This window comes from Dermacentor silvarum, chromosome 4 (assembly GCF_013339745.2).
Source record: "Dermacentor silvarum isolate Dsil-2018 chromosome 4, BIME_Dsil_1.4, whole genome shotgun sequence".
NCBI classification, from domain to species: Eukaryota; Metazoa; Arthropoda; class Arachnida; order Ixodida; family Ixodidae; genus Dermacentor; species Dermacentor silvarum.
In genome coordinates this window covers 45,998,264-46,013,833 of record NC_051157.2, presented here as the reverse complement: position 1 = coordinate 46,013,833, position 15,570 = coordinate 45,998,264, and the positions used below count along the sequence as shown (strand labels likewise).

Here is a 15,570-nt window from a genome sequence, read left to right as displayed (position 1 = left end):
CAGAGTGGCACGATAGATAGGCACCAGCGCACTGCGTGTTAGTGTCGCGGTATCCAGGTAGCGTAGATGCACGTACATCAGGCTAAAACACTGCAATTTTTTGCTCCTTTTTGGTGCGAAGAGTCTTCCCACGGAGCGCCGGGAACGAAGTAAACGCAACCGCTTCGGCCGACCGGCACAGACACTCACAGCAGTCCTCCTCCTCGCCCCGCAGGGGAATACCCAAGTCCGCTGCGCCAGACAATCCGGTTTTCGCTCAGGGCGGTCCACGCGCACACGCACGCACATGCACGCACACGCGAGAGTCGGCGGAGAGACGTTTATATAAAAGAGTTTCCAGTCCCACAGCGGCGCCTCACTCAAAAAAAGAGAAGCCTCCCAGCGCGGCTCGTTCTCGAAGTGCACGCAAACACAGCTGGCACCAGTATGCGGTTCGGCCAGAGGCAGGGATTCGGGACGGTGCTCCTTCTCCTGTGCGTCTTCGCATCTCTCGCCAAGGCGGCCGTGTTTGTGCAACCTGTTGACGTGAAAAACAGTGAGTGCATTCCTGCGATCACTGCTGTTGCATGATGAGAGCTGTTGCAGTAGGATGAAAGCAGAGGAACGAGGCTTGAGTAACTGCAGTCTTTAAAAGCGAGCGCTCTGTTAAGTCAACCACCAATCGCACCTTTCAAGGCGCGTCAGCGCGTGTCAAAATAAGTAATTTTAATAAGAAACACAGGGTGTACGATTACGGTAAACGCCTGATCCTTTCAAAGAAATGTCTCAAACAGCCAGCCAACGATTTCATAACGTCATGCCTAGAGTGTCTGCCAACAAAGCAGATGGTTTGACAAGAAAAACGAAACTGCATTTTCAAATAGAAAACATTTCAATTAATGCAAAAACATTGTTTTCTCTCAGAGAAGCCAACTTTGGTGTACGACGTTGTGTTACCTTTCTTTTTTTTTTTTCTTATCTTTTACGCACCGAAGGGCAACTCCTGCTGCTAAAAATATCGAGTTGGTTTATTTCGTGTTATTCGCAAGCTCCTTCGCAAAGACGCTAGATTGTTTGAAGTGTTTATAGCACGTTAGGTTACCGCAAATGCTTACTGGTCACTGCAAAGGCCCTCACCGGGGTAATTTTCTGTCAATGCATCCGCAGATAGTCATGTCGTCGTTTCATATGAATCCGGTGCATGGGTTATTATTTACTTGCGAGGCCCCCCATCCAGTCTGTAGTGCTTAACCTGAAAAGAATTGTTCGCTCTGGTGGGCTTGATATCTCCAGGAATAGCGTTAATTGTGTGCTGAGCCATGTCGTTCTGTTTGATTGTTTGTTCCTCCGAGTTTCCGTTTGTACTCAGCCTCTACGTTGAACAATCGCGAGACCTGCTCCTATTAGAAGACACGGGCTCGACTGACCTGCAGCAGCGCGCCATGATTCACACTACAGTTGCGGCACTGGACCAGATGTTGGCAGTTCGCAAGGCTAAATCCTCCTGCGAGAACCCAGTGTCATCCCACTCTACACCCACACTGCCCGAGTTCACTTAATCACCCCCCCCCCCCCCATTCTAAGTACACACTTACTCCATAAACACACGCAACGGCGCACGCACACAGAACTAGAGGTCTCGTCATGCGCTCGAGTTGGAGTTGGCGCGAAAGAATAACGCGTTTGAATGCGTCGAGGCTTTTCTTATTATTAATTTTTATTCTTCAAGTCACACCCCGAATAATAAGGCCTGAAGGCACTAAGGGTAACGTGGCACGTCACAGTTACATGATTATAAAAGTAGCATGCAAGCGGGAAAAAAAAACGCGAAAAAAACGATATTTGTTATAGAAACGTTGGTGCACGGATGTCGTCAGAGCCAGAGAGAAACACAGCTAGCAGAAAAGACCTTGAGTTTCGCTACAACACACACATCGAGTAAACATTGCGTTACGATAAAGAGAAAGGGTGAAAGAAGGGCTTGCACCGTTTCCTTCGATATTTTGCCATGATGGAACTCGAAAGGATGCTTCATTTAATATGGTGACTCAAATGGCTTCCCCAAGAGCGAGTCATTTACAAGAGCACCCGCAAGTTCCCTCAAACTTTCTTTTTTTTTTTTTTTTGCACAGGATTTCAACTAATTCTATACGTCATCCGTCCAAGTTCTCCATTCGTCTTGCCGAGTCGTTCGGGCATTTGGGCACAAATACTAGCTCTGTCACAACGTATCATATCCTTCTAATGCGTCCCATAGAATGAAAATGTTGTGTGCAGGTTGCAGTCTATTCCAGACGTTTGTGACGCACTGCGCCGCCAAAGTATATATGAACGCAAGGAGCGCTAATGAATTCAGTTCGACGTGCTCTTGGCTCCAGCTGGGAATATTCTTTCAGTCGTTTTAGTAAGAAGTGCAAGCTCTTTTATACCTTGTTTTGCCTTTGAAATGACCAACCTGTTCACGCAACCTTCTTCCTTTGGCGTGTTTTTTTTTTTCTCATTTCATTCTTTATCCTCAAGGAGCATCGCGTGTACGTTTCTCGCATTCTTCCTCCTCCGCTACCTCCCCTTATATCCTCGGCGCTTGAACGAGTGAAAGTGATCGCCAGAATAATAAGTAAACTGGAAGCTTTCCGCAAACACAATGGGAGAATGCGTGACGGGGGGTTGAGAAAGTTGTCGCCTGCAACATGGTTGGCCTCATACCCTAGACAAAAGGAAACGTCGCATGCAAATTCTTCCCGTGAAAACCAGAAATGTAATCGTCAAATCTCGCTGCTTTTGCCGGCTGAGTCTTAAATCGTCAGACCGGTGGACGAGCCTGTGTGGGACAGAGAAAAGTAAAAGAAAACCATCAAAGGTGTACGTGCCTTGTAAACGTGAAAGAGGCCCTCCAACTGCGTAGTATAGTTATTTGCGACTTGAAGACGAACTCCTTTAAGAGGGTTGCGGTAGAAGAGGGGAAAAAAAAACGAAGAACGAGCGAGCACATTTTATGCCGGTGCTATAACGTCATATTCCTTGCATGCGAAGAGCGAGAACTTCCCACGCGAAGGAAACGTGTTATATTTTACGGGAAGGCGTACCACGCGTATACGACGAGCGGTTCGGTACGGTGTTTTCTTGGCAGGCATTCGCGCGAATCTTGCCCCAAAATCGCATTTTTAAAGAAACCAACATGATCAGAATGCTTGTAACACTGCCACTCTTTCTTAACATCGTTGGAGCACAAGAGTCAAACAGGAAACGTCAGAAGGCGATTAAACCTCCAGTTGATGTCGATGAAGACAAATCCTTCCTGAGCTAATTGCGGCTTATAAATAGGGGTGAAGTCACTGCGCACCGCACGTTATCTCACGTCGCTCCTATCTTCGGTATCAGCCTATATTTTGGAACACGAACACGCCTAGACATATTTCGCCACTGTGGCGTTCAAGTTCTAACGCAAAGGGAAAGCATGCGTTTAATGTGAGTAATATTCTCCAGAAAACGTAGTAAAACAAGAGAAACCTGTATTTTTACGTGTGATTATCGACGACGCGAAAGATCGCATGGAGTGTTCAAATAATTGATATTGCACGAAAACGCGCCAAGTGTCTGAACGCGCTGGCTTGACGGCAGGAAATGCTAAAGGATGTTCTGTTCCGCCTGCTGAGGTAATAAAGAAAACAAAAATGTGCCCGTGTTCTAATGGTTAGAGCATCGGGATACTGTGCTAGGGGTCCTCCATTCGAATCCTGCCGTCGGACAATTTTATTTATGTTTATTTATTAAATATATTATATAATTATACACATATATAACTAACTATATGCGGAACATCACGACAACCAGGTGTACCAGGGGCACATGCCCCGTAGCACATAGTAGTCCGCATATTTAGGCTGCCCTATATCTGAGATCGGCCCACGGTAACAGGCTAGATACATACTCGATACGGAAAAGTGGTGGTAGTTCGCCAAGAAAGACATTGTCTTCAATAAAAGAGCGTGCCTTCGATAAAAAGTAGAAAAAAACACAATCCTTGAAACCATCCGCAAATAGCATCGCCATCATCGCTGGCCAAAGCCTAAGTTCCGACAACAGCCGCTTACATTGGATGCAAAACGTGCTTGCTAGGCACAACTAAAGGAAGGTTTTTATCTGTATTCCTTAGTAAGCCCTGCCACTCCTTGCCTTTTAAGCTGCTCACGCACATTTTGAGAAAAGTGCAGTCAGCGACGATTGCAACAGGAACGCTGGCGCGTGGCACGACCACGTATATTTCACACCTAGTAACGTTTCGTCAAAGCTACTTAGAATGACTTGTGAAACTGCAGTTGATAAAGCTGAAGAAAGAGGAGCTGTTGACAGCGTGTCTGCAAGAAAACTCCTAAACTCTGAACACTATTACGTGCAGAGGTCGGGAGCCTGTCAGTGTAGCACCACATTATACACAAACACAGAACAAAAAGGTTTCCCATGGATATTCGCTCATCAATTTAGAGTAAAAGCACTACTCAGCATTGAAGGCCGAGCGCTTCAAGCCATTTCCTTCCGTTCCTTCCGCTAAGAAAAGAAAAATATAGAAGGCCGCACCTAAAGTATCTATTGTATTCAAGGATTTCAAAACAAGGCAACGGGCAATTTCCGTCGAGGTCACTGCCTCAGCCCCTCAGAGAAAAGCACGTCATGGGCAACTGAGTTCGAGCTTGAAAGACAAGAAAAAAAAAAGGGGGGGGGGGGGGGTTGCTAGCTCTAGTGCATAGAGTAGTTTCACAAGGAGCTTGCCCTTCTCGAAGCGAAAATTCGAACGACCTCGTCTACCACGGTCAGCGCTTTCACGTCGACCTCCCACTAGCTAGAGTCATCAAAATACGCCCAGCCGAAACGCCATGTCGTGAGGAGGTCAGCGAACACGATGACAATCGGGGCCGCGATCGGCTCCCTCAGTGACTTCCACGTGGATGTCAGCAAGCACGACTGCTCGCGTGGGCAAACGTTCCAGTGAAAGCCCCTTTGCGAACCTCGGTCAGAGGCAGTGAAGGGTGTGTAATCGACGGTTACGCCTTCTGTGTACACAGCCACAATGAATGATAGGTGCGCGTAATATATAAACATAGATGAAGTACATGGAAGGCGAAGGCTCTCCATCGTATACAGAGCGCAGTTCGACAACATAAGTAGCGCCTGCTCTTGACGGCCGTTGTACACGTAACTCTTGTATGTCTTACCAATATTTGCCTTGAAATAAAGGCCTCGTAAGGTAACATACTGTACGTTGGGGGACCACTTTACCAAAGTGGTGCTAGAGGTCTTTGATCCTCATGATATGTCCACGTGACTAGGTGTAAGAAAACGTTGTGATAACATTGTACTATACACACAGTTTAACGTTACCGCGGTTTCTTTTTAACTATATACGTCCCCCATCTATCGCTGCATCAACTTCGTTTACTAGCATTAAACGAAATTTGGAAATGAATGTTTGTCGCAAGTTCTGAGCAATGCAGGCCAAAGAAATTGATTGCTGTAGAAGGATTTGTAGGCTCGCCACAGCAGCAGAACAAGGAAATGCTGTGCCGATATTATTGACTCCTCTTTAACTGACACCTAAGACAACAAAGAGATGCCGTGTAAAGGCACTGCGAGTAAGCCACGTCCATTTATTTCATTTCGTTTTGGTAGATATGTCAAAAGTTGTTGCAGAAACCATTGAAGATCAATGTGAAAGTAAACGAATAACCTTTGCGGACCGCACAAATCAAATAGACACTACAGTATTACTTCCGACGTATGCTGCTGATAACGGTGATAATGGTGTTCCATGATGGCGGCACAAATTATCGACGACGTCATCGACATGTTTTGGTAGACGGCATGGCAGCGTGGTGACGACAACTACGACGGCAGCATGAGCAAGGTGACATGACTACGGAACGACAACAGGGATGACGACGATGGCATGGCAATAGTTGTGCCTCTGGTGCTTCCTTCTCTGCTGGTTTGCTTCACGGAGGCCAAATTCTACTGACCATTCGCTTTAACATTATGTTGACCACACGCACTGTGGGAGTCGGTTTAAGTGAAGCAGTGATGAGACCGTAAGACGAAATGGTGCACCTCGATAATAGCCACGCAGCGGACTTCGGATGTGAGAGCGCCCTCTATCTCGACTGCGCGATATCACGTGACCTTAACATCGGCGGACAAAGTACGGCCGCCGATCCCGAAAATGGTCAAAGGAGCCGAGTAAAGCTACCAGCTTTAAAAGTCGGGGTGAAAATCAACGCGTGGAACATTCTGTACAGCCCCCTGCGCTGCCGCCGGAGCTGCCAAAAAACGGCGAGAAAACGACTAGCAAACGATATGCGGCGACCGCGTACAGAGTCACGCGTTGCGGGCTGGCTTCTGTGAAATTATTTTAGTTACTTTATTTCAATTTTGGATGTTTAAAATTAAATTATCTTCTGGGGTATTAGGCGCCAAAACCACGATATGATTATGAGGCATGCCGTTGTGGGGGACTCCAGAATCATTTCGACCAGCTGGCGTTTTTTAACTTGCCCACAATATGCCCACAATGCCCACAATGCATAGTACACGGGAGGTTCTTTTTTTTTTTCGTCTTTTTTTTTGCATTTCGCCCCCACCGAATGGCGGCCGCCGTGGCTGGGATTTAATTCCGCGACCTTGTGCTTATATATAGCAGCGCGACGCCAAAGCCACTATATTCCATCACGGCGGGTAATTTTGGAATTGAGTTCGTAGGTTCAAGTACTTACACTCTGTTATTTGTTAGCGTCGACACGCCCCTCGTTGGTGGCGAGAGCTGATTAATCATCATGTTTATGTTTGAAGAATGTGTTTTGCACCGTCGCCCAAACTGCAAGAGATGTGCCCTGGAGCAGTAGCGCTTGCGTTTCGTCGACGTCGTCGCGGCGCACATGGCTGTCAATATTCAAAAAGGAGAGTTCCTGTGGTTCTCGCTTTAACTATTTATATTACATCTGAATTGTCATCGCATGATTATGATATTTTTCGCCACGCAGCTTTAGCGTCACGTGGACACGGTCAGTGCTCGGCAAATACAGTTGTTTGCCAGAAATACAGACATTGTGTTTTTGTTTGTTTTTTGTGTGTGTGTGGTGGTTTTTTTTTTTTTGCGCAAAGCGTGCGGGACATAAAAGAACATCAAATACAAGGTATAACTCTGCATCGTGCAGGCGCTACAACTGTTTCACCTAATGGTCGCATGTGTGCTCATTGTCGAGCATTCAGCGTTAAACTAGTATAATCTTGTTGCTGCGCGTTTACGCAAGGCAAAATGACAATGTCACCCAAAACAAAGCTGCCAAAGAGACAGCGCAAGTTAGTTGATTGGGATGCATCTCACGCGCGCCGCACCGTGGCCTCGCCTAGGTGCCTCATGAAATATGCGCTGTTCATGACGCATAGAAGCGCCGAAGCATACTAATAGCTGCTATGTGTGTGTGTGGGCGCCTCCATGCCGCTTTATTAGCTTGGTCCGCGTTTTTTTTTTTCTTCTGACGCAGTAATGAACAAATGAATGACGTTCAAGTCTATGAAAGCATCCTGATGTCCAAAGGGTTTGTTTCTGGGCAAGTTGGTGCGCTTTACATATGCATTATCTTTAATGGCGCAAAAAACAGACACATCACGAAGAACACGCTTGTGTTTGTGTGTCGTGTTCTCTGAGTTTTGTCTGCTTTTCGCCCTGTTAAATTGAGTGCATCATGACGTTGACCACCTCGTATATGACAGTGATGAATAGTGGTAGAACAAGAAATGTCGCTGGAGCCAAAGTTTCGACCACGTTTCGAAACTTCTGTCTTGTCCGCAAAAGACAGCGAATACGCGAACTTCAGAAAATAATTTATGTAAATAGAGAACTAATAGTGCAATCACGGCGAAGTACTACTTTTCAGCGAGCTAGGACGTGATTATGAATGTATGGTTGATGCTGCTTCTATACAATGAGAAGAGGAAGGAGGTACAGATCTCTTAAAAGTTGGGATCTACGCTAGTATGGTGGTTAAGCCATCATGAAAATAATAATTCGTATGTGTATTCGCCTGGAGTTCGTCCTTTTGGTTTTACACGGCATTGGGACTATTAAAATTGATCATTTTCAACAAAATATTGCGTTATATATACCACAATTTAAAATTACTGATGCACGCCGAAACTAACTGTCTAACTGTGTTTAGAAAAGTATGAGCACTAGGGGAATTCAGAAAGGTAAAGCGCAGTAAATAACGTCACAGGAACGTTTGACGCCACAAATGCGACGCTTAGATAAATCCAAACATTAACCATCAATCCCATGATAGCTTAACTATCGCGGCGCCAGAGTTGCCTGTAGTAATTTTTGCAGGTGACTCTACGACAGGCGTCTAATTTTACTTTCATTGTGGTTGAAGTGGCTTCATGCCAAACCGCACGTCGTAAGAATGTTTATTTCAATATTTACGAGTTAAATACCACGAAACCACAGAGTGCTGTTATGAGGGCCGACGCCTTAGGAGTAACTCTGACCATCCGCAGTTCATTTGCCCTGCATCCAATGCACCGTACATGGGCGTCTTTGCAATCCAACCACATTGAAAAGTGTTTGCCACAGTCTGGATTCGAACCCGCGACCTCGTGCTCAGCAGTAGAATGCCACAGCGCCTGAGCCACTGACATGGAGTATTAAAAAATTCGGATACAATGACACTTCACCTTTGTAAGAAATAATATTCAAGAACTCACATACAGATATTACAGATACTGGATACCACGCAACTTCCGCAGCCATCAGAACAAAATGCATTTGCCGCTCGAGAGGGCCGAGATAAGGCACGTATCTCTTCACATTAGGCATCTCTCGGCATCGATCAGTTACTTGTTGCCCCCTAACCGACTGGTTAGCACAAGAAACTTCCAAGTTCAACCCTTCAAAGCAAACTTTGTCAGCACCACAGTTCCCATGGCTAGAGGGTAAAAGAATTGGCTGCTGGTATAATCATCGGCCACCCATGATACGCGTATGTGTTTTTCTGAGCGTCTGTATATGGTTCTCGAAGGCCAATGTGTCGTAAAAAAAGAGGGCTGCTTCGCGCAATGACAGCCCAGACAGCGCCTAGCCATCTGTTTCAACGTCTCGCAAGGTCGCATATGTCAGCAGAGGCCCCCCGCGGTTTCCGTGTAGAGGACGCGTACACTGCTGCGAGAAACACGTCAGGTCAGAGGTTATGCCAGCACGTCGGCGTACACGCATACGTTCGCAGATCCGGGGCACAGCTTACTCGCCTAAAATATATTTACACGCAGTTTGAAGTAAATGTACAGAGTTAACAGGGCCGTGCACGCGCAGCAACGCGGGATGAGCACGCATACTCGCTACTTTGGATAGCAGCAGCTAAAAAAGGATGAACGAAGCAGAAAGCTAATGCACCCGCCTGCGGAGCCCACGACTTATTTTCAAAAAAGCTGGCGCACGAAATATTTTAGGCCAAGGGCGAGACCTGCATGACAGCAGCTACCTACCAGACTTCAGTCTTGCTTTAGTGAGAAAAATGAGACAGACATAAAAAAAGACGAAGGAAATTACAGGTAACGTATCTGTCTCCATTATTACACGCAGCTTTGCGCAAAGCATGCGCACGGCGCCAAGCAATCAGAGACACAGTTTCAGAGCATTTTCGCTCAGAAGAGGCGTTGGAATTGGTTGAAATATTGGCTACTGTATAGCTACCCTCGCTGAAAGTGTGCAAATAGTCCGTGATAGCTGTAGACCGACTGAACTAGTGCCCAGTGTCCCACAAAAATTTTGCGACACTGGTCCAGAGTGATCGAAGCACGGAAGCCCTTTACCACTTTGCAAAAGAACATGCGAACTGCCTGCCACGATGTAGAAGTTCTTGTGCGTTTCCTCGTGCCTACTTTCTTATCTCGTCTCCCCGTCTCCAACATTTTGATCAGTTAAACCCTTGCCCCAGAGCAGGATAACCAGCAAGACGTTACCATGGAAAGCCTCATTCGTTTTAGCTCTTGTTTTATTCTGCATGTCATACATGATTACAATAGACGGACATGCGGGAAATAAATTGGTTACTTATGAACAGTGGCGTTGCAGAAATATCCAGACCACTGCACGGCTGTAAGAGATGGCAGTACAGAAGTACAGCCAGCACGTCGGCAGCAGCGAACTCAATGTGAGAAACTTCTGTCGCGCTTTAGTAGCTATTGTCGCAGGGAACGATGTTATCCTAGCAAACCTGAAGCTGCGTCTGTTTCCTTTGGAGTCATTTACACTTAGACGGAAATTGATAATACCGAAGACAAACTGAAGATTCAATTTGTTTAAAGATGTTAATTCACCGAGCAACACGATACTTCCCGACTTTACAGTTATATTGGGATCTTCGCAATCGACGTAAATCAGCATAAGCAGCGGCACACTCTACCACGCGTCTGCACGCGTTACGCGGCCTTTAAAAAATTGAAAATCTGATCTAAATTTACGTGCCATCTTCTTTGGGCTGCGGCCCTGTACACGGACTACGGAGCATCCTGCAGGAGCACTGGTCATGCTTCAGCAAATAAAGATTAGCTGTTAGGACTCTACGGAATTTGTTTGTGGACAATGACTTAATTGATATGTTCTTCGTGAACAGTAGCTTATGGCCATTATTGATGTTCTCGATGTTCCCATGACCTGTTAATGCTGGTGTTTCTCTTGTATTCTTACCCGCTTCTCTTTCTTTCATTGTGGAGTTTATATGTGTTTACATGAAGTACAACTTTATTTCCTTCTATTACTTCCGAGATTCATTTATTTGCTTTGTTAGTGTGTTGTTATTTGTTTATTGGCGTTTGGCGGTGTTTTGTAATTGACTTATAATTTGTTATGTGGTTTTTTATGTCTGATATTTTGGACACTTTGGGTATTTTGGCATAGCTGGCCCTTTCTGTGGCCAAACTTCCCATATTTTACAGCTAATAAAGAAGAAAATAAATATACCTTGCTCTTTTTATTTTTGCAGAACAATGCATCTGGAAGAAGTATGCCATTCCAGACGGAGCACACATCAACCTCGCTAACCCCTGCATGAGCCTTACCTGTGACTCACGGCTCAAGTACCTAAGAGGCGCCTCGTAAGTTTCCCAGCGTATAGTCTTCGTTGCCGCATTGAAGAAGCGCTGAAACCGTGACACTATATGGTGTGCGAAGCGAGCACAAGATTAGGAGGAAATGTTTCAGTAGTCGTGAGCCCTCGTAGCTCCAAACCATTGAGCTACGGTGTACCTCTTCGTGGTCGTACAATTTTATTTCCACGTTATCGGTAGTCAGGAAATAAACGTAGTAGCAGTTGGACGACAAAGAGGACAGCTCGGATAATTTGTGTGTGTGCAGTGTTTCTCAAAAAAAATTTTAAGCCACTGCGCGCGTGACTCTAGCTGTCATTGGGCCGTCTGCTGAGACCAATGTAGAAACTTCGATTTTGAGCAAATTGAGATTTCGTGAGTCGAGACAGAGCTGGCAAGAGCCATACGCAATGTAGATGTTTCTTTGTAATGCGCCCACGTACACTCAAATTAGGTTTCCTCCTACAATGTTCGCTTGATATTAGCATAGGCAATCCCGATCAAGAAATACGGCAACGAGAGCTTGAAGAGCACAAAAAAAGTGTAATTTCGATGCGTTACGGGGAACATTTCAGGAAATGCGCATAATCAACCTACACAGACTTCACACGAAAAATTGTTGAAAAGTGTGGACGACTATTCTAATGCCAGCAACTCAATTTGCCTGCAATACTGCCATACAATACTCCGTCCTCTCCTTTTTTTTCCGACATCAAAATTAGCCATTTCCGTCTCCTTTTCTTTTTTCTCTGAAGACGGATCCTTCGTACAATGATGAATGTAGGCCATGTTTTGCATAAAAATAGGCACGACCTTTATCCGTGTTTCCGTGCCACTTTTTTTGTCTGTTTTCGTCCCAGTTGAGATGAAGCACCCACCGAGTGTTCCTCCCCCTCTACATTGCCATGGACCAATGTCGACTGGTCGACTGGCGCAGTAACAAGAAGCAGTTATTCTGCATTTTTGTTAACTTGTCCAGTCGGATAGGTATACTCCTGCAAACGGCACCAGAGCGTCCTCTAGCATCTGGAATTCGTTATCCACGAAAGTTCACTATTTGCAGCAATTTTAATGAACTTACTTAAGTATACAGGGAAGAATGTGCAACACAACATCATTTATATTGTTACGCGAAGGACGAGTGAACTAACCGAGAAACTATGTACAGATACGGTTGCAGCGCTAACAGGTTGGATTCACAGCGCGAGCGCAGTTCGTTCTTCCTCCTCTTTGCTCGAGTGATGGCGCCCGCGCACTTCGTTCAAACGACCAAATACAACACGCGTGTAGCAATATAAGCACGACAATGTATCACGCGTGGATTTAGTGCACTAAACTGGCGTTTGATTCAGCATTCGCGATTGGCCCAATATGCTAGGTTTCTAATGTGCATGGTCCGACTTTGTCTCCGCAGGTGTGGACGCGTCTCACTGCAAGGCTATCCGAAGAACTGCACGTTGAAGAAAGGCAAAGGAATCTACCCCAAATGCTTGCAAAACGCACATCGTCTGCTCGTGAGCATCATATCTCTCGCCGAGATCAGAGAAACCAAGTACAACGCAACAGCGTCCGCCAACTCCTCCTGCGGTCTTTCACAACGGCAAAGAAAGTCTGCAGGGGCTGGACGCCCTATGTGCCAATCAGTGCCAAAACAAAGCAAAACAGTTGTGGACGCTCTGTGACAGCTTTTGTCGTGTTTTTCTGTCTGTTGTCTTGTCTCTGTGTTAGTTAAGAACTATTATCTGTAAGATAACGTCGTTTTACTTGTGATTTCTGAGGCAGATAACTGTGATGAGCTGCATGTAATACTACACGTAATAAACATCAACTCTGCGAAGTTCGTGCACGTGTTACACTTAAGCGCGAGGGCAAAAAAAAAAAGATCTTGTTCAAACACATAGGTGGCATCAGTAGGATTGGTGGCCCGTAACGCAAATTCTGCACTGCACATAATGCCCCATTGCCAATGCCTTGAGAAAGTCAAGGTTCGAGAACAGGTCCTATAAGAAGTGTAAAATTGGCACTCAGTATTGTGCACAGTATCACACAAAAGTTACTATAGTAACTTTTGTGTGATAGTTACAAAAGTTACTATAGTAAATATTGTGCCTTTTTTTTTTTGAGCCAACAATATTTTACGCAATATTACATAGCGTGTACAGTATATTGTGTACAGCTTAAAAAACTCAGCACAAGAAATTCACAATGGATTGAATGCGACAAATAGTCAAATACGCGTGCACTTACTTTAACGCAAATGAGTCAGGAGGATAAGCAGTTAAACAGGAACAATTCAAAAATGCAAAACGTTTCTCGCAGACACTCATCAATTACGTTCGCAAGAACCCTAAACGCACTTTTTTTTCCCTTTCTCTCACGAAGTTCGGCTTCAACACACTCGCAAAAAAGGTGCGACCACAACGAGTACACGGTATGCGAGAGTTGTGTTGACGAGTAAATCGCGGTTGCTACATAAAGCCAATTTTAATCTAACACGGCAGTGAGCTGAGTCAACGTGCTTGCACAGTATATCGAAGGATATCGCTTCTGCAAAGTCCCACCGCAGCTACCAAGGAACAGTCAGTCTCCGTATCGCGTCAGGAGTATCGTTCCAAGCGTTCCCAACAACGAACAGCCAAGTGAGATATGTGGGGCAGGAGTCTGTCAAGTGAAGGTACAAGGTAGGTCAAGAGCAAGGACTTCGCTGGTAGTGACAATAAATACAATGAGTTCGATGCCATCAGGATATGTCAACCCAAACACGTGTTCGATCAAGCAACCTTTGGCGTATTTTGCCAAATGATCGCGTGCCACGTCTACCGCCATAGATGAAGGAAAGAACGATGAGGCAGCATTGCGCTACGCCATTTAAGGCTATATATAAGGAGTAGGTCTAACACGTGATCGTTACGTCAGAGCTCGCGCTAATGTTTGTGCTGTGCAGGCACCACATTTTAGTGCACCTGCTCTGCAGGAAGAGTCCCGGAAGAGGAGCCCAACAAATGCGCATCGACTAAAAACTGCAGGGAGCCGAACATTCTCGACAAATAAGTTGAGTCTCAGAGGTCACGTGTTGGGCCGACTGTTCGAAGGAAAAAGCGAAGGATAGTATATAGAACAGAGTGTGCAACAATATTTCAAACTATAATTTCTAAAGTGGAAGCTCAATGGCTCCTCGAAAGAAATGATTAAGTCAAATCAAATGCAATTCTCGAAAGACGTCTTCCTTGAAAGAAAGATCAAGTCATTGCTAGCCGTCGCAGATTGAACAATATATTTCCTTGTACCCCTTTTCTTTCACTTTACGCCCAATGTTCCTGTTCACCCCCCCCCCCCCCCCCCACCTCCCACTTGTATTGCAGCATATTGCTCTGCGATTCTTCTCTTTCTTTCTTTTTTCTTTCAATTTTAGCAAAAAGCAACATGTTAGGGGGTGCGTGTATTCGAAATTTTCAATGCGAATACAGAACATTTGTTTTTCAATTCTCAGTATTTTATTCGAGAATTTGATATTCAGTTTCATTGAATATTTGCATATAGACGAATATACGAGCGATTACGCATACTGGACTCTGACTGGGCGTGATCAAAGGTTTATGCTTATAACCCAGCTGCGAGAGAGAGAGAGAGAGAGAAATAGAAAAGAGGAAAGGCAGGGAGGTTAACCAGACGCACGTCCGGTTGCTACCCTGCACTGGGGAAAGGGGGTATAGGGATGAAAAGAGGGAGAAAGAAAATAGAGAGAGCACAGCCCAGCTGCAGCATCCAATACCCCAGTGCCCTTCTAGGCTACTTCGTCGGGGGGAGTACTTCACAAATAAGTTGTAAATCTAATGGCGCGTACTTAAGGAAAAGAAAAAGGGCCCTTCTTCTACCACGTTTCCCCTTCATCTTCTCTTTCAGAAGAAAGATGTGCAGCATTCGGTTTCTTATTCTGAGGAACGTTTTTTTTTTTTCTGTCTTCTATTTGATTCGAAAACACCACCATCCGAACACTAATCCAATAAATTACTCTGATAACGCCATGTGAAAAACTGTAGACTGTAGACTAGCACACTGTAGATTGGGCTTAAGATTAGTGTTGACCTCCTGGAGTTCTTAAATGTGCACCTAAATCTAAGTACACGAGTGTTTCTTGCATTTCATCCTCATTGAAATGCGGTCTCCGCGGCTGAGATCAAACCCACCGCGACCTTGGCATTAGCAGCGCAACGTTATAGCAATTGGGCTACCGCCGGTAGGTCGTAATAATGCCATGTTGGCAAGGAGAAAGAAGCGTGTCGTAGCAAACACGCTTGCGAATGCGGTTAACCTAAGCACGCGCGCTGCTCCATCGTAAATATTACGGCCATCACAAATCCTTCTAAACGGAGTCGGACATCGATACCGAAATATGACACATAGACGCGCGGCATCAAGAACAAAACGGCGCCTCAAGTTGTGGCACAGTGTTCGCGC

At 45.5% G+C, this 15,570-nt stretch overlaps 1 protein-coding gene across 1 annotated transcript; it reads left to right on the top strand.

The window, feature by feature from the left end:
- The first annotated feature begins 345 nt into the window (after positions 1–345).
- On the top strand, positions 346–14,439 carry LOC119449950 (uncharacterized). Its single transcript, XM_049665538.1, has 3 exons — positions 346–535; positions 11,010–11,121; positions 12,527–14,439. The coding sequence occupies exons 1-3, from the start codon at positions 427–429 to the stop codon at positions 12,792–12,794; spliced, it is 489 nt and encodes a 162-aa protein (XP_049521495.1). The 5' UTR covers positions 346–426; the 3' UTR covers positions 12,795–14,439.
- Positions 14,440–15,570: the final 1,131 nt, after the last annotated feature.